At 38.3% G+C, this 19,528-nt stretch overlaps 1 protein-coding gene across 1 annotated transcript in view; it reads left to right on the top strand.

The window, feature by feature from the left end:
* Positions 1-19,528, top strand: part of VWA3B (von Willebrand factor A domain containing 3B) — a 219,622-nt gene that overhangs the window by 161,372 nt on the left and 38,722 nt on the right. Inside the window, exons 20-21 of the mRNA XM_036263356.1 lie at positions 4,150-4,200; positions 8,626-8,830. Of these exons, the coding sequence (XP_036119249.1) occupies positions 4,150-4,200; positions 8,626-8,830 (256 nt within the window). The remainder of the gene's footprint in view (positions 1-4,149; positions 4,201-8,625; positions 8,831-19,528) is intronic.

Below are 19,528 nucleotides of genomic sequence, written 5' to 3'. Positions count from 1 at the left end.
AGTCTCACCTAGCTCTCTCATCACCTCCCCCCTGCCCCCAGCACCCCCTTGGTGCACAGCACTTCATTCAACTTGGAGCGTGCCTGGCTTTTCCAGGCAAGCCTATTCTTGATTCTAGAAGCTGTGCAACTGGGTTTTCAGTTACCACCACATGGGTGGGAAAAATGAAATAAGAGCACACAAACAATGAACGATGTGCCTCAGGCCAGCATTCACTGGTCTATCATTGTGCAGTGTGTCTAGTACGTGTTCAAAAGAAGCATGAAGCCTGACCCCCTGCACATGGGGTCCAGAATCCGGTGCAGGGACTGGCCTTTTCTCACTGTTCCCATTACAGGCCTCTCCACATCTCCTCAGGAGTTTTGAGTCTTTGCCCTTCATTTCTCTTGCAGGCAGGATGAACTATGAATTGTGGCAAGGCTTACTCTTCCTTATGGGCCTAAGACTGCTCTTTGTTACCCCTCACACTGGCACTGCCCCTTTTCTCTGCTTCTCCTTCTGCTCCAGGCAGGTCTCCAAGCTCTGCTGCCCCTCTTCCTGTCCCCTAGCTTGCATCCCTTGCCTCTGTGCCAATGGCCCTCCTCTGTGAGGCCTTTGCCCAGTGACTCTCCATCACCCACCTGCGTGCGGCCCTCAGCACCCACAGGCGTGCAAGCTCCCAATGGCAGAAGCTTGGGTAGCCTTGCTTTCCCTATGTCTCCTCTTCCTGCTCTGTGAGAGTCTGGTGCAGGAGCACAGGCTGAGGAGTTGAGGCCAACCAAGTCTGGGTTTCACTCTTGGCTCTTACGTCTACTTGGCAAATCATGTGACAAGCCTGGGCTTCAATTCCTTATTTACAAAATCTATCTCACAGGTGGTGCTATGTAAATTATATATAAAAAGCAGTTAATGTTTACTTCCTCCCTTCATCCCATGAATCTGCTAATCCTAAAAGAACCACAAAGAGATGGAATTTCACTGTCATACAGTTCTTCCCAAGGGTTTCCAGAAGACAAGGACTCCTCCTTCACAGGTGGAAGAGAGCCCTTCCTCCTTAATGGAAGAACCAAAATATATAGTTAGTAATTTGCCTATTTCTTCTTTCCAATAGGTGGATCTGGGAAAGCCTTTTAATACCCTTAGAGAAATATTATACTATATTGTTATTAATAATATTACATTTAATATGACTAATATTTAATATTGATTGAATTAGTATTATTTAGTGTTAGTAATTTTATATTTATATTAAATGAGTGATTTATTTAATATTATTATTGAATAATATTAATACTAACAGTACTATTATAGAGAATAAACTTTCTGATCCTTTGCATTTGATAGTATGTAAGAATTTTGTTGATATAAGTGTCAATCCTTTTTGTACCTTGCTCCACCTTCCTAAGGACATACAGACTATGAAAAGTAATGAAATGTGGTTCACTCCTACCCCCATCCCCAATATAACACTTATAAGGTATTTCCTATTATGAGTAAGCCTGACATAACTTGTATGGTTGAGGATAACCAGACAAATGGGAAGTTCACAGCCCTTTGACCAATATGGTGACATAATCTAGCTATTTTGGTCACACTTAGTGCCTATGTGTGGGAGTATTTCTGTTTCAATATTTTAAGAATAGAGGCAGCGATTTTGGCTTTGTGTGTCTGAGCACAAATTTTGAGTGAAAATTGCCAGGGCTGGCTGGATTCTGGGGTGATTTTCCTGCAGTTTATTTTGATTGTGAGTCTTAGGTCAAGGTCGCAGCCTTCAGATCCATGAGAGAAACACCAGTTCTAAGCTGGCTCTGGGACCATGTTAGTAACCTCCACTTATAATCTGCCAAATGATCAGCTACTGCCTAGACTTCTGAAGTGTCAGTAGTGACAAGTTGCTGTGCAAATGGAACCAATTCTTGGTACAAGTAGTTTGTAGAACAGAGATATAGAGAGTTAGTGAATGTTGCCCCTCAAGCAGATTTCCATCTTCTAATACAAATAAATAGGAAAACTGTAGTCAGTAACATCCCTGAGTCAAGGGGCTGGACCAGCTGAAGAAAGGCCCTCATGTCCAGTGCCCTCAGGCATCCCATAGGGACTACCCTCATCCCACACACATGGAGACTTACCACGGTCCTCCCACTCCTCCCTGGTCAGTGGAGCTAGGATCAACACACTCTCGGTTGTCCTCAGTTTACACCCAACCATTGTTTTCTGCCTTGTGTGCTTTGCAATATTTCAGTGAAGATGGAAAATAGGGGAATAACAGAGGTTATGAAATGTGTTTTGGGGAACATTTTTTTCTAAAGGATGGAATTAAAATTAGACATGCTAGGTAATTGGACACACATTCTCTAATGGTTTCTCAGCACTGCCAAGGCTTGCCTCTCTCCAGAACTTGGAGGCGATGAACACGGAGTTATTCTTGGTCACTTTATACAGGGGTGGGCAAAAGTGAGTGCACTGTGCCATTGTGACATACTATTGATTTAATAAAGCTATAATCAGTATCTGCATGTCTTTCCATACAGACAGCTGTAAACCTCCTTTTGCCCACCACTGTATACACATCTCAGTTCTCTCAGCACCAAGGTGGGAGGTGTTATTCTTGTTTTATCAATAAAAAAATAGAGTTTCAAAAAGTCACATAGCACAGCGTCTCCCAGCAGCAAGCAGAGACCCTGAGATTTGAATCCAGACCCATGTAGCTCTGCCAGGAGTACGGAACCTTTATTCTGCCACGGACCATTTGGATATTTATAACATCATTCAAGGGCCATACAAAATTATCAACTTCAAAGTTAGCCTGCTATATTAGGTCAGGCTAATTTGATGAGGCATGCGATGTTAGCCCAAAGGCCGGATGTTCCCCACCCCTGCAAGCCCTTGTCCACATTCCCAGCCTCCCTAGTACATCACCTCCACTGTCAAGGTTTAGATTTAAGAGAACTTTTAAATAAAGATTTTTTTCTAGAAAGCATACATATACGCAAACCTAAAATGCATCCTATGAATGATTTTATAAGCCTTAGAAGCCCTGATCATTGTTACATGAACCACATGATTAAAGAAACCCAATTTTCAAATAGGCCCCAAAGAACCAAAAACTTCAAGTGAGACATTAGCACCAAGCTGGCTTATTCCCTACTTCCTGACTCTTTCTGTCACAGAGAGCATCTTCGTGGAGCCAGTGTTCTGTGCCCTGCACTCCAGGAAGCCTGATTTGGGTAATGATGTAGCATCACTGATTAGTAACAAGAGAAGGAGCTCCACCTGCCCTATAGAAACCATGAATGCTCCAATTTCCTCCTTCTTGGGTTGACAAGTGTCTCTGCAAACATGTCCAGTAAGAATTTTAGTCTCAGCATGCCAACTAGCTGTGGGGGGTGAGCAAGGCAGTTCATTAGTCTGCCCCTCCCAGAGGCTTCTTTTGGAAACAGAGTCAGGCTGCTTGGCCTCTAAAGTGTGCCCCAATCCAGTTCTGTATGACCCTATTTAACTCTTTTGTTTGGAGAATCCAGGCAGAAGAATGTCTACAGAGACAAGTTAAGGGCACATTTATATTCTATTTTATATTCTCACCCGAGGACATTTTTGCATTCATCTTCAAATAGACTGGGATGGAGAGAGGGAGGAAGAGAGAGAGAGAGAAACATCGATGTGAGAGAGACACATCAACTGGTTGCCACACACATGACCCCAACCGGGGCCAGGGATGAACCACAAACGAGTTACGTGCCCTTAGTGGGAACCAAACCCGGGATTCTCGGGTCCATGGGCCGACGCTCTAACTGCTGAGCCAAACCAGCCAGAGCCACATTTATATTTTTACTTTGAAAGAAAAATAGTGGGTGCTAGAAACATATTTATGCCGAATAGAGGACCAGCTTGTTTACTGCCTTTTCCCAGACTGGGTATTAGCTAATTGAGCTGAGAGTTGCACTCTCCTTTGCTATGTAACATGGTTGCCATAGGCCATAGTCTTCTGAGTGATGCTGAGGCAGGGAGCACTTGTATCCAAACTCTAAGTGAATGACAGTGGAATGGGCCAGTGGTGATGGCAACTGACCTGGGCTCTCCCTGCAGTGCCCTTCAGAACCTGGGGCCAGCCTTTTGCTATGACATTAATTCTTGGTACTAAGTAATTGTTTTTATTTATTTTTTAAACAGGCGCTTGAATAAAATTGTTTGGCGAGCATTATCTCAAGAGGAAAAAGAAAAGTAAGACAGTTCCTTACTTTTTAATAAAATTTTGGTGACATTCCCAAAACCTACATTTAACTTTTTTTAAAGTGAGCAATTCAATAGTATTTAAATTATTCAAGATGTACAAACCACCTTGCTCTAGTTTCAAACCTGTTTTATCACCTCAGAAAAACTCCTTGTACCCATTAAGTAATCCTTCCCCATCCCTCTCTTCCCCTCTGGTAACCGCTAGTCTGCTTTCTGTCTCCGTAAATTTGCCTATTCTAGACAGATCATATGAAAGGAATCATATATCACATCATTTTTTGCGTCTGGCCTCCTTTACTTAATGTAAAAACAATTTTTTCAAATTTCATCCAAGTTCTAGCATAGTACTTTATTCCTGTTTATGCCTAAGGAATGAATGGTCCATTGTGTGTATCTACCAGTTTGTTTATCCACTGATGGATATTTATGTCATTTCCTTTTTGGGGCTATCATAAACAATGCTGCAATATACATTCATGTGGACCTTTGGGTGTGGACATATGTATGTTTTCATTTCTCTTGAGTACATAACTAAGTGTGGCTGCTGGGTCACAGAGTAATTCTGTGTTTAAATTTTAAGGAACCATCAAATTGTTTGCCACCGTAACTGCACCATTTTACATGCCCACCAGCAATGTATGAGGGTTTTTGTTTTTCCACCATCTTTGCCAACACTTATTTTCCTTCTTTTATTTATTTATTTTAATCCTCACATGAGGATGTGTATTGCTTTTGGAGAGAGGAAGGGAAGGAGACAGACAGACAGACATTGATGTGAGAGAGAAACATCAATTGGTTACCTCTCATATGCATCCCAAATCCCAACTGGGGACCGAACCCGCAACCTAGGCATGTGCCCTGACCAGAATTGAACCCGAAACCTTTTGGTACATGGGACTGTGCTCCAACAAACTGAGCCACACGGGCCAGGGCGTCTTCTTTTCTTTAAAACTAAAGCCATACTAATGTGTGCGAAGTGATATCTATCTCATAGTGATATTCATTTGCGTTTCCTTAATGATCAATAATGTTGAAATTTTTCATGTGTTTGCTGGCCATATGGGCATCTTCATAGAAATATCTATTCAAGTACTTCACCTGTTTTTCTATTGAGTTGCATGTCCTTTTGTTGAGTTGTAAGGGTGCTGGATGTTCAACCTTCATCAGATATATGATTTGTCAATATTTTCTCCCATTTTATATATTGTCTTTTCACATTCTTGATAATTTCCCTTTTTTCCCCAGAAGTTTTTAATTTTTGTGAGGTCAGTTTATCTACTTTTTATTTTGTTGCTCATGATTTGGGTGTCAAATCTAAGAAATCAATCCATTGCCAAATACAAGGTCATGAAGATTTACCCCTGTAAATCTCTTCGAATACTCTTCTGGTTTTACCTCTTCCATTTAGGTCATTGATCATTTCTGAGTGAATTTTTGTATATGGAGTGAGGTTATCTCTATCTGCAAATAGAGATATTTTCCTTCTCTTTTTCAGTTTGTAAGACTTTTATTTCCTTTCTAGCCTAATTGATCTGGATCGGACTTCTAGTACACTGCTAAATACCAGTGGGGAAAAGGGGGCATCTTGTCTTGTTCCTAATCATAGGGAAAAGGCTTTCAGTCTCTCACCATTGAGTAGGATGTTAGTTGTGGGTTTTTTATAAATGCCCTTTATCATACTAAGGAAGTTCTCTTCTATTCCTAGTTTGCTAATTGTTTGTTTTTTTGGTTTTGTTTTTTATCATGAAAGGGTGTTGGATTTTGTCAAATGTTTTTTCTGTGTCTATTGAGATGATCATGTGGGGTGTTTTCCTTTGTTCTGTTGATGTGTTGTTGGTGTATTAAAGCAATTTATTTTCTTAGGTTGAACCACCATGCATGCCTGGGTTAAATCCCACTTGGTCATGGTGTATAATTCTTTTAATGTTCTGTTGGATTTGTTTTGCTATTATGTTGAGGTTATTTACCTCTATATTCATAAAGGGAAATGATCTTGTAGCTTTCTTTTCTTTAGTATCTTTGTATGCTTTTGGCATGGAGATAATGTTTGAATGGTTCCTTTGATGGAGCCATCTTTCTTCGTTTCTTTGTATGCCTTAGCATCTTTAGTTGAGTTTTGAGCATTTGAAAAAAACAGGCACGTCTCCCAGTCATTATATACTGTATTCTTACAGGGGAAGACCTTGACCAATCATCCAGGCTAGAGATCCTGGGAGTGTCTCTTTTCTGGGGATGTATCTTCTCTAGGCTTGTGTGTGGAATTTCCTAAAGAGATTTACCCAGTTCTTTTCAGGAGCCCATAATCTCTTGCTCCCTCTGGTGCCTCCTTTTGGTACTGCAGTATCTCTGGTGTAACAAGCCATGGAACTTGCCTTTGTTATCAGCTGCCTCTAACATGGCATCCAAAGTGAACAGCCAATTCCCATCAGTGCTCTGAGTCAGATGAGACAGAAACCAGTCTCTCTGGCAGCCACCCCACCCCCAAAAGCCAGAATGGTTGGATACATATTTTCTTTTCGCTTTCCCTCTCAAGGAAGAAGTCAGGATTTAGGAGTTTTTCTCTCTCAATTGTGCTGCCCTGTGCCTGGGAAGGAGAGGGACTAGGCCAGGCAAAATGCAATAAATTTTCCTACTCACTTCAGTTACTACTCTTCTTGGGTTTGTGGAGTGCTGTAAGCTCTTAACTGGTTTCTGGAATTCTCACAAAGTCACTTAGGTCCATGTATTGTTAAGTCGGAATCTCTGTGGGAAAATGAAGGCCTGGAGTTTCCACCATCTTGCTGACATCACTCCAATTTAGATTTTTAATAAGAATTTTTGCTGTCATCTGAGGACAATATTGTTTATGGATTGTGTCCTGTGACTGTGTTGGGTTTACACTGTATCTTCCAACACCCTACATCTAAAGGAAGTGACACTTTCAGCAGGAAGAGAATGATCATGATGAAATGAGCTCTCTCTTCTTACTCCATCCCCCTTATATCTCCTTCCAACAGTGTGTGATTCTGTAGTAGCTGGGACTGGAAATACAATCCAAGACCTGGGCCATCACACCACACTGGCTTCCCTGGAGTCTCACCGCCTGTTCATCAACTCATAGAAAGTTCAACTTCTGTTCTTTGTAAACCCAAACCATCAAGCCAGAAAGTTTAGGCCTAATCAGGCATACAAGGAGAAGAGGAGAGTAAAAATAGCTGAAATGTGCTAGAAGAATGACTGCACTGAGGCAAATAGTTGGGTTTTGTAGTTTTTCTATTCTTTGCTTTCCTTTGTTTTCCAGAGCCACTGCTAAGGGATAGTTGTATGAAATTTCTTTGAAGCACATTTTTGGTTCTGCCAAATGTTAGACCTAGGGAGAAAGAAGTGGATACTAAATATGCCAAAAAAGAAAAAAAGTCATGTACATCAAATTTCTTTAAAATCAGATAATCAGCCCAACCAGTGTGGCTCAGTGGTTGAGTGTCGACCCATGCACCAAGAGGTCACTGGTTCAATTCCCAGTCAGGGCACATGCCCAGTGTGGGCCAAATCCCCAGTGGGGGGCATGCAGGAGGTGGTCAATCAATGTTCTCTCTCATCGATGTTTCTATCTCTCTCTCCCTCTTTCTTCCTTTGTCTCTAAAATCAATAAAGAAAAAAAAATATATATATATATATTTTTATCCTCACCCAAGGACATTTTTCCATTTTTTGTTCAGACAGAGCGGGAGGGAGAGAGAGGAAGAGAGAGAGAGAGAGAAACATCGATGTGAAGGGACACATCGAGTGGTTGCCACCCGCACGACCAACCAGGGCCGGGGACAAACTGCAACCGAGGCACATGCCCTTAGCGAGAACCGAACCCCGGTCTCTCTGTACCGCAGGCCGACGCTCTAACTGCTGAGCCAAACCGGCCAGGGCAAGAAAAAAATATTTTTTAAAAATAAAATCAGATAGTCAAGTTAGGTAATGAGGGAAAATCATACCTATGATAATTTACGGAGATTTTTTTTTAATTTTAATTTTTTTTCTTTATTGATTTTAGAGAGAAAGAGGAAGGGAGAGGGAGAAACAGAAACATCAATGAGAGAGAACATCGACTGGCCGCCTCCTACATGCCCCCCACTGGGGATTTGGCCCACAACCTGGGCATGTGCCCTGACCCAGAATCGAACTAGCTACCTCTTGGTGCATGGGTCAACACTCAACCACTGAGCCACACTGGCCGAGCAGAGATAGTTATTTTTAACTTGTGCAGGCTACCAGAGTTCCAATGGACCAGAGGGTGTGGCTGTGATTCTGTTAACTGATACCTAACACTGGTTTTGATGGATGTTTCTCAAAGGAGGGTTTACCAAAAAACCATTTTTCTATATTTTTTCTATTATGGTCACTTTCATTGTTCTTTTGTTTCTTCTTCTTTTTTTTTTTAAGGCTAGATTCAAACAAACCAATGCAGTACTTGGAAAACAAGGCAGCTTTAAATGAGGCACTAGAACGATTGAATTGGCCCATTTCATTAAAAGAGCTGTCCACGTTGGAAAATGAAATCCTAGCTGGGAAAATGTACATCCAACAAGCCAAGGAACTCCAGGAGGCTACCAAGAAGGAGAATAATGTGAGCAGGGCACTAGAAGAGGTGGGTATCTTGGAGGTATCTGTATTCTCTCCCTCCCTCCTGTCCTGAGTCACTGCCATCCCTGTGCTGGCCTTCCTCCTCACTCTCTCACCCCCACCACACTGATTACTAAAAGATTTAGTGCCAACCCGGTAAGGATCCAAGGACTTCTTTCGACAGAAATAAAATGCTATTTGATTATACTATGGCCTTATTTTTAAAATAATACATCTTTTTAAAAAAAATTCTGCCATATATATATTTTTTTATTAATTAATTTTTGTTACAGATGTTTCTCCTTTTTAAAATAATATATCCTTTAACTGCAAAATAAAACTAAACAGAAGTATGTCATGAAAAATATTCTCAGGTGAGGATTAACAAACAATCAAACACAAAAACCTGAACTTTGATATGACAGAGCAAGGTCCAACCTCAGATCTGCCAACTAATCACTGTGTGATTTTGGCCAGTTGCTGTGTCACTCTAAACTTTAATTTTTATTTGTTTGTTATTTAATATTTATTGTTGACATTGTTACAGATGTCCCCATTTGCCCCCCTTTACCCACCTCTACCCACACCCTGCCCTCCCCTCCCTCTGATCCACACCACACTGTTGTCTGTGTCCATGGGCTATGCATATATGTTCTTTGGCTAATCTCGTCACCTTCTTTCACCCAGCCCCCTTCACCCCCACTTCCCTCTGATCTCTGTCAGTCTGTTCCATGTATCTATGCCTCTGGTTCTATTTTGTCAGTTTATTTTGTTCATTTGATTCCACAAATAAGTGAGATCATATGGTGTATTTGTCTTTCTCTGACTGACTTATTTCACTTAGCATTATAATCTCCAGGTCCATCCATTCTGTCACAAACTTAAGAGGTCCTTCTTTTTTATGGCTGAATAGTATTCCATTGTGTAAATGAACAGGTTTTTTATCCACCCATCTACCAGGGGGCACTTGGGCTATTTCCAGGTCTTGGCTATTGTAAACAACACTGCTATGAACATAGGGGTGCATATATTTTTTCTAATTGGTATTTCAGTCTTTTTAGGATATGTTTCCAGATGTGGGATTTCTGGGTCAAATAGCAGTTCCTTTTCTTAATTTTTTGAGGTATCTTCATATTGTTTTCCATAGTGGCTGCACCAATCTGTATTCCCACTAGCAGTGTACTAGGGTACCCTTTCCTCCACATCCTTTCCAGCACTTGTCCTTTGTTGATGTGTTGATGGTAAACATTCTGGCAGGTGTGAGGGTGATACCTCATAGTCGTTTTAATTTGCATCTCTCTGATGATTAGTGACATTGAGCATTTTTCATATGCCTCTTGGCCATTTGTAAGTTCTCTTTGGAGAAATGTCTATTCAGGTTCTTTGCCCGTTTTTCAATTAGATTGTCTTCCTGGTGTTGGGTTATATGAGTTCTTTATGTATTTTGGAAATTAACTGCTTATCAGATGTATCATTGGCAAATATGTTCTTCCATACAGTGAGTTCTCTTTTCATTTTTTTGATGGTTTCTTTTGCTGTACAGAAGCTTTTAGTTTGATGTAGTCCCATTTGTTTATTGTTTTCCTTGCCCTAGGAGATGTATCATCAAAAATACTGCTACATGAGATGTTTGACATTTTACTGCCTATGTCATCTAGGATTTTCATGGTTTCATGACTTACATTTAAGTATTTTATCCATTTTGAGTATATTCTTGTGTATGGCGTAAGTTGGTAATCTAGTTTCTTTCTTTCTTTCTTTCTTTCTTTCTTTCTTTCTTTCTTTCTTTCTTTCTTTCTTTTCTTTTTTTTTTTTTTTGCATGTATCTGTCCAATTTTCCCAACAGCATGTGTTGAACAGACTGTCTTTACTCCATTGTGTGCTTTTGTCTCCTTAGTCAAATATTAATTGACCATAGAGGTATAGGTTGATTTCTGGGCTCTCTGTCTCTTCCATTGATCTATTTGCCTGTTTTTGTGCCAGTACCAGGCTGTTTTGATTATAGTGGCTTTGTAGTATAGCTTGATATCCAGTATTGTGATCCCTCCAATACCAGATATCAAACTATACTACAAAGCCATTGTAATCATTGTTCTTCTTTCTTAAGATTGCTGAGGTTATTTGGGATCATATTTGGTTCCATGTAAGTTTTTAGATCTGTGAAATATGCCACTGATATTTTAAGAGGATTGTATTAAATCTATAGATTGTATTTGGTAGTATGGAAATTTTAATGATGTTAATTCTTCCAGTTCGTGAACACAGTATATACTTCCACTTATTTGTATCCTCCTCAATTTCTTTCTTCAATGTCCTGTAGTTTTCTGAGTAGTACAGGTAAAATTTATTGCTAGGTATCTTATTTTTTTGTTTCAATAGTAAATGGAATTGTTGTCTTAGTTTCTCTCTCTGACAGTTCCTTATTGGTGTATAAAAATGCCATCTATTTCTGGTTATTGATTTTGTATCCTACTACTTTGCTCAATTCATTTATTAGATCCTAGTGGTTTTTTTGTGGAGTCTCTAGGGTTTTCTATAGACAATATTATGTCATCTGCGAATAATGACAGTTTTACTTATTTGGATGCCTTTTATTTCTTTTTTTCTCATCACTGTAGCTAGAATTCCCAGTACTGTGTTGAAAGAATTGTGAAAGCGGATATCCCTTTCTTGTTCCTGACCTTAAGGGAATGACTAGTTTTTTCCCATTGAGTGTGATGTTGGTTGTAGGTTTTTCATATATGGCCCTAATTATGTTGAGGTATGGTCCCTCTATTCCCACTTTCCTGATAATTTTTATCTAAATGGGTGCTGGGTTTTATTGAATGCTTTTTTGGCATCTATTGATATGCCCATGAGATTTTCTCTTTCATTCTGTTTATGTGATGTATCACATTTATTGATTTGTGAATATTGTACCAACCTTGCATCCCCAGAATAAATACCACTTGGTCATGGTGTATGATTTTTTAAATGTATTACTGGATCCAATTTGCTAATATTTTGTTCAAGATTTTAGTATCTATGTTCATCAGGAATATTGACCTATAATTTTCTTTCTTTGTAGTGTCTTTTTCTGGTTTTGGAATTAGGGTAATGTTGGCCTTATAAAAATAGTTTACAAGTCTTCCCTCCTCTTGAATTTGAATAATTTGAGGCAGATAGGTGTTAGCTCTTCTTTGAATGTTTGGTAAAATTCACCTGTGAAGCCATCTGGTATAGGACTTTTGTTTGCTGGGAGTTTTTTTGATTATTGGTTCGATTTCATTTGTTGTTATTGGCCTATTCAGGTCTTCTGATTCTTCCTGATTCAGTTTTAGAAAATTGTGTTTTTCTAGAAATGTCTCCATTTTGCTCAGGTTGTCCAATTTGTTGGCATATAGTTGCTTGTAATATTTTCTTACAATCCTTTGTATTTCTGTGATGTCAGTTGTTACTTCTCTTTCATTTTTTATTTTATTTATTTGAATCCTCTTTCTTTGTTTCTTGATGAGTCTGGTTAAAGGTTTATCAATCTTGTTTATCTTTTCAAAGAACCAGCTCTTGGTTTCATTGATGTTTTGATTTTTTGGTGTTTTTTAGTTTCTTTTTTTAAATTTATTTTTAATTTTATTTTTGTTACAGATGTTTCTCCTTTTTTACCCATTGACACCCTCCTTCCAATCCCCCTCACCCCCATCCCCGGCTTTGTTGTCCATGTCCATTGGTTATGCATACATGCATATAAGTTCTGTGGTTTATCTCTTCCCTCCTCTCATCACCCCCTCTTCTGAGGGTTGTCAGTTTGTACCCTATTTCGATGTTTCTGGGTCTGCCCTATTCCTCAGACTGTTATGTTCATTATATTCCATAAATAAGTGAGATCAGGTGGTATTTGTCTTTTTCTGCTTAGCTTGTTTCACTTAGGATAATACTTTCCAGGTCCCTCTATGTCATCTCAAAAGATAAGAGATCTTTCTTTCTTACAGCTGCATAGTACTCCATTGTATATATGTACCACAGCTTTTTTATATATTAGTCTACTGATGGACACTTGGGCTGTTTCCAGATCTTAGCTGTTGTAAATAGTGCTGCTATGAACATGGGGGTACATATATTCTTTCTGATTGGTTTTCAGGCTTCTTAGGGTATATTCCTAGAAGTGGGATCACTGGGTCAAATGGAAGTTCAATTTTTAATTTTTTGAGGTAACACCATATTGTTTTCCATAGTGGCTGAACCAGTCCGCATTCCCACCAGCAGTATACTAGAGTCCCCTTTTCTCCACACTCTCGCCAACACTTGTTGTTTGATGATTTGTTGATGGCGGCCATTCTGACAGGTGTGAGGTGATTGTTTTCTAGTTTCTATGTCATTTACTTTCACTCTCATTTTTATTTCCTTTCTTCTGCTTACTCTGGGATTTTTTGTTTTGTTTTTCTCTTTCTAATTCTTTTAATTGTAGGGTTAGATTTGTTTACTAAAGCGTTTTTTTTGTTGTTGTTGTTGTTGTTTTGCTTCTTAGGTTAGGCCTGTAATGTTATGAACGTCACTCTCAGAACTGCTTTTGCTGTGTCCCACATATTTTGGTTTGTTATGTGTTCATTTTAATTTATTTCCAGGTAATTTTTTATTTCTTCCTTGATCTCATTTATAACCCATTTATTGTTTAATAGCATGTTGTTTAGCCTCCATGTGTTTGAATGTTTTTAGAGTTTTTTCTAAATATTTTTTCTTTATTTATTTTAGAGAGAGAGGAAGGGAAAATGAGAGATAGAAACATCAATGACAGAGAACATCGATTGGCTGCCTCCTGCATGTCCCCCACTGGAGGTTGGGTCCACAACCTGGGCATGTGTCCTGATCAGAAATTGAACTGATGACCTCTTGGTGCAAGGGTCAGTGCTCAACTAGTGAGCCACACCAGCTGGGCCTAATTGTTTTTGAGATTTTAATTGTGTTTGATTTTGTTTCATGCCATTGTGATCAGAGAATATGCTTGATATAATTCTAAACTTCTTGAATTTGTTAAGACTTATTTTGTGTGCTATTATGTGGTCTATCTTTTTTTTTTTTTAATTAATTGATTTTTGTTACAGATGTTTCTCCTTTTCCCCCCACTGACTCCCCCCACCGCCCCGTCCCCAGCTTTGTTGTCCATGTCCATTGTTCATGCACACATGCATATAAGTTCTGTGGTTTATCTCTCCCCCACCACCCCCTCTTCTGGGGATTGTCAGTCTGTACCCCACTTTGACGTCTCTGGGACTACCTCATTCCTCAGACTGTTATGTTCATTATATTCCACAAATAAGTGAGATCATATGATACTTGTCTTTCTCTGTTTGGCTTCTTTTACTTAGGATAGAACTTTCCAGGTCCCACCATGTCGTCTCAAAGGATAAGAAGTCTTTCTTACAGCTGCATAGTACTCCACTGTGTATATGTATCAAGCTTTTTTATTTATTGATCTACTGATGGACACTTGGGCTGTTTCCAGATCTTAGCTATTGTAAATATGGCTGCTACAAACATGAGGGGCATATATTCTTTCTGATCGGTGTTTCAGGCTTCTTAGGGTATATTCCTAGAAGTGGGATCACTGGGTCAAATGGAAGTTCAATTTTTAATTTTTTGAGGTAACACCATATTGTTTTCCGTAGTGCCTGCACCAGTCTGCATTCCCACCAACAGTGTACTAGAGTCCCCTTTTCTCCACACCCTCACCAACACTTGTTGATTGATGATTTGTTGATGGCAGCCATTATGACAGGTGTGAGGTGATACCTCATTGTTGTTTTAATTTACATCTCTCTGATGATTAGTGATGTTGAGCATTTCTTCATATGTCTCTTGGCCATTTGTATGTCCTGTTTGGAGAGGTGTCTATTTAGTTCCTCTGCCCATTTTTTAATTGGGTTCTTTGTCTTTCTTTTTTAGAGTTGTATGAGCACTCTATATATTTTGGAAATTAACCCCTTATCTGATATATCATTGGCAATTATGCTCTCTCATACAGTGGGTTGCCTTTCCATTTTGATGATTGTATCTTTTGCTGTGCAGAAGCTTTTGAGTTTGATGTAGTCCCATGTGTTCATTTTCTCCTTTGTTTCTGTTGCCTTAGGTGATGTATCAGTGAAAATTCTGCTGTATGTGATGTCTGAAATTTTGTTGCCTACAATTTCTTCTAGGATTTTTATGGATTCATGAGTCACATTTAAGTCTTTTATCCATTTTGAGATTATTCTTGTGTATGGTATAAGTTGATAGTCTAGTTTCATTTTTTTGCATGTAGCTGTCCAATTTTCCCAACACCATTGATTAAAGAGGCTGTCTTTATTCCTCTGTATGCTCTTGCCACCTTTGTCAAATATTAATTGAGCATATTGCCTTAGGTCCATTTCTGGGTTCTCTGTTCTGTTCCACTGGTCTATCTGCCTATGCTTGTGTCAGTACCAGGCTGTTTTGATTACAGTGGCTTTGTAGTATAACCTGAAATCTGGTATTGTGATCTCTCCAACTTTGTTCTTCTTTTTCAAGATTGCTGTGGCTATTTGAGGTCTTTTTTGGTTCCATATGAACTTTTGAAGTATTTGTTCTAGTTCTGTGAAATATGTCGTTGGTATTTTGATGGGGCTTGCCTTGAATCTATAGATTGCTTTGGGTAGTATGGACATTTTAATGATGCTAATTCTTCCAATCTATGAACAAGGTATGTGCTCCCACTTCTTTATACATTCCTCTATTTCTTTTTTCAATGTCCTGTAGTTTTCTGCAAACAGGTCTTTTACTTTTTTGGTTAAGTTTATTCCTAGGTATCTAAATTTTTTTGCTGCAATGGTAAATGGGATTGTTTTCTTAGTTTCTTTTTTTGTGAGTTCATCATTGGTGTATTAGAATGTCGTTGATTTCTTGACAGTAATTTTGTATCCTGCTACTTTGCCAAATTCATTTATTAAGTCTAGTACATTTTTATGGAGTCTTTGGGGTTTTCCATGTATAGTATCGTGTCATCTGTGAATAATGACAATTTCACTTTCTCCTTTCCAATTTGGATCCCTTTTATTTTTTCTTCTTGTCTGATAGCTGTGGCTAAGACTTGCAGTACTATGTTAAATAAGAGTGGCAAAAGTGGGCATCCTTGTCTTGTTCCTGTTCTCAAGGGAAATGCTTTTAATTTTTGCCCATTGAGTATGATGTTGGCTGTAGGTCTTTCATATATGGCCTTTATTATGTCTAGATATGATCCCTCTATTCCCACATTGCTGAGCGTTTTTATCAGAAATGGATGCTAGATTTTGTTGTAGGCTTTTTCAGCATCTATTGATATGATCATGTGGTTTTTATTTATTTTGTTTATGTGGTGTATCTCATTTATTGATTTGCAGATATTGTACCAGCCTTGCATCTCTGGGATGAATCCCACTTGGTCATGGTGAATAATTTTTTGATGTATTTGCTAGTATTTTGTTCAGGATTTTGTCATCTATGTTCATCAGGGATATTGGCCTGTAGTTTTCTTTCTTTGTAATGTCTTTTTCTGGTTTTGGAATTAGAATTATGCTGGCCTCATAAAACAAGTTTGGAAGTCTTCCTTCTTCTTGAATTTTTTGAAATAGTTTGAGGAGAATGGGTGTTAGTTCTTTTTGAACGTTCGGTAAAACTCCCCCGTGAAGCCATCCGGGCCTGGGCTTTTGTTTGTTGGGAGAGTCTTGATTACCTCTTCAATTTCCTTAGTTGTTATTGGTCTGTTCAATATCTTTATGAATGTCCTACGTGCACTTAAAAAGAATATATATCTGCAACTTTGGGGTGAAATGTTCTATAAATATCAATTAAATTTATCTGTTTCATTTAAGGTCCCTGTTGCCTCACTAATATTTTGTCTGGAAAATCTGTCCTTTGGTGATAGTGAGGTGTTAAAGTCCTTTACTATGACTGTATTGCTTTAGATCTCTCCCTTAGTTTCCACCAGGATTTTTGTTATATATTAAGATGCTCCTATATTGGGTGCATATATGTTTATAAGGACTAAATCCTCTTGTTGGATTGATCCATTTAGTATTATGTAATCACCTTCTTTGTCTCTTGTTATGGCCTTTGTTTTGAAGTCTATTTTGTCAGATATGAGTATTGCTGCCTCAGCTTTCTTTTTATTTCTTTTTCATGGAATATTTTTTCATCCCTTCACTTCCATCCTGTGTGAATCTTTTGTCTCTTGTAGACAGTATATATATGGCTCATGTTTTCTTATCCATTCAGCTACCCCATGTCTTTGATTGGAGTATTTAATCCATTTACATTTAAGGTTATTCTTAATAGGCCCTTATCTATTGCCATGTTTTCTTTATGCCTATTTCCTCTCGTTCTCTATTTCTTCTTCTTCTTAAAGCAGTCCCTTGAACATTTCTTGCAATGCTGGTTTGGTGATACTGAACTCCTTTAGCCTTATTTTGTCTTTGAACTTTAAGTTTTTTACTTGTAAAATAGGAGTATTAATAGTATCTGCCTTAGAGAGTTGTTATGAGAGTAAAATGGACATTTAAAGAACTTAGTATTGAAAGCCCATTATAAGTGTTAGCAATTATATTAATAAAAAAAACCTTATAAATAGAAAGAACAATTTATTATATAATTGTCTTATTATTTATTACCACTTTGAATCTTTTACTTTGTTTTTTTTCTCCTTGAATATATATTACACAGAGATGCAGAATGTCCATAATCATTTCATATTCCACTTTTTAATTTAGCATTTTCTCAAATACTTCCTCTTTACTTTTACTGAATTATCTGACTGGTATTTTTTTGTGGTTACATAACATTTTATGGTGTGTGTGTATATATATACACTGATTTATTTAACTCTTTACTGAATGTTGGATATTTAACTTATTTTTCAGTTTTCTTTTACATCATGTTTTAATTATTTCTATGGTGCATATAGTTAAACTATTTTATTAGGATAAATACTTAGGAGTGGGATCCTCAGATCAGAGGGCATGAACATTTTGGCGCCCTAAATACTTGTTGCCAGTATAACACCTCCTTTCTGATTGAAGGTGAGTATATGTAGAACTGGAATAGTTCATCCAAAATCATACTGAATTCTGTTTAATTTTCACCATATGACAGTCTAAAAAATATACTCAAAGAAATGACCTTTGAGATTCATCATATTTGGTTTCAGTCTTTGCTAAATGATACTGGTTTTGCCTGGTTTTAAATTCTGCATTGGCTGTTCTAGATTCCTGTGTGTGTTTGTTATTTAATTTATGTTTTCCCCTGCAAATTACATTTTTTTCCCTTCAGGTGTAGAAAGCTATTTCTTTTGTTCAGAACTTTGATCTTATATTTATTTTGTTTTACTTATTTTTGGTTTTATATATATTTTGTAAATATATATATATATATATATATATACACATATATACATATACATATATATATAGTTTCTTTTTAATTAACTTCTTCAAAATGTTGTTTAGTATTTCCTTGGGAGGCACCATCTGATGCCCCCAGAGTGTGACTTTCACATAGATGTCCTGTAGGTACCCAAGAATCAAAAAGACTAAAAGTGAATTAACTTCTCCCTGAAAATGTGCTTTTTTTTTTTATTGTGCCTCTTCCTCTCTGTTTGTTCTTTCATTTATTTATTGAAATATTTATAAGTCCCTATGAGGTGCCAAACACATTTTCAGGTACTAGAGGTACCTAAATACACAAACCAAGTCCCACTCTTACTCTGACTGGGGAGGCAGACCATTGCAGGTCTTAAATGATGGACTTCCCTGTGTTGAACTATGGACACCACCACTGTCTAACTACAGAATTTGGTAGCATTATTCTTTAGCTACACTCAGTATTAAATTTAAAAATGGGAAGTGTTACTAATGGAGTGAAAATAAGCAAGCCTCTTGTGGTTCAGAACAAAGACTGTGTTCTACTGAATTTGTCTAGAATTGTGGGAATCAAAAGCTCATTGTTTATGGGATATGAATTAATTGTTCTATTTCTTTATTTCCTTTATCCACAGAGTAGGAATAAATATAATTTCCTCATCCAAAAATATTTGTTCATTCCCTAGCCTAGATTAGATTCTGTGCTTGGTGCAGTTGGTCTCAGGCAGTGAATCGCTTGTCTCGTTGTTCTCTTTCTCCTTGGGGCCTCTCAAGGTGAAACCCTACATTAGATACAAAAGGCGGGCTTGTCAACTGCACTGAAGACATGCGCCCAGCCTAGTGGAGGAGACATACTGAATAGAACATAAGCTTCATGAGAGCCATAACCTTGTGTGGCCTTATTTGTAGCTGTATTCACAACACTGAAAATGGTGTCTGGCACAGCTGACACTCAGAAAATATTGATTGATTGACTGAAACCCAGATCCTTATATGAGTGTTATATATATTACAACAGAGGCACATGCAGAGAGCATTGGAAGATGGGAAAAAGTGAACAATTCTGGCTGAGAAGTTAGGGAAAGCTTCATGGAGGGGACAACTAAGTTTGATCTAGAAGAATGTGTAGTAATATAGGGATGTGGTGTGAGAAATGTTCTGAGAGAGCCCTGGCCGGTTTGGCTCAGCGGTTAGAGTGTCGGCCTGCAGTCCGGAGAAATGTTCTGAGAGAAAGAAGCAGTCTGTGAAAAGGCAGGGAGGTGTAAATAACATAACATGTTCACCAGGGGTATGGCAGAGGACAAGACAGGAAAGGGAAGATGGCTCTAGAATACAAGGAACAT

Source organism: Molossus molossus, unplaced genomic scaffold (genome assembly GCF_014108415.1).
Source record: "Molossus molossus isolate mMolMol1 unplaced genomic scaffold, mMolMol1.p scaffold_m16_p_15, whole genome shotgun sequence".
NCBI lineage: Eukaryota > Metazoa > Chordata > Mammalia > Chiroptera > Molossidae > Molossus > Molossus molossus.
This window is presented reverse-complemented; position numbering and strand designations above follow the sequence as displayed.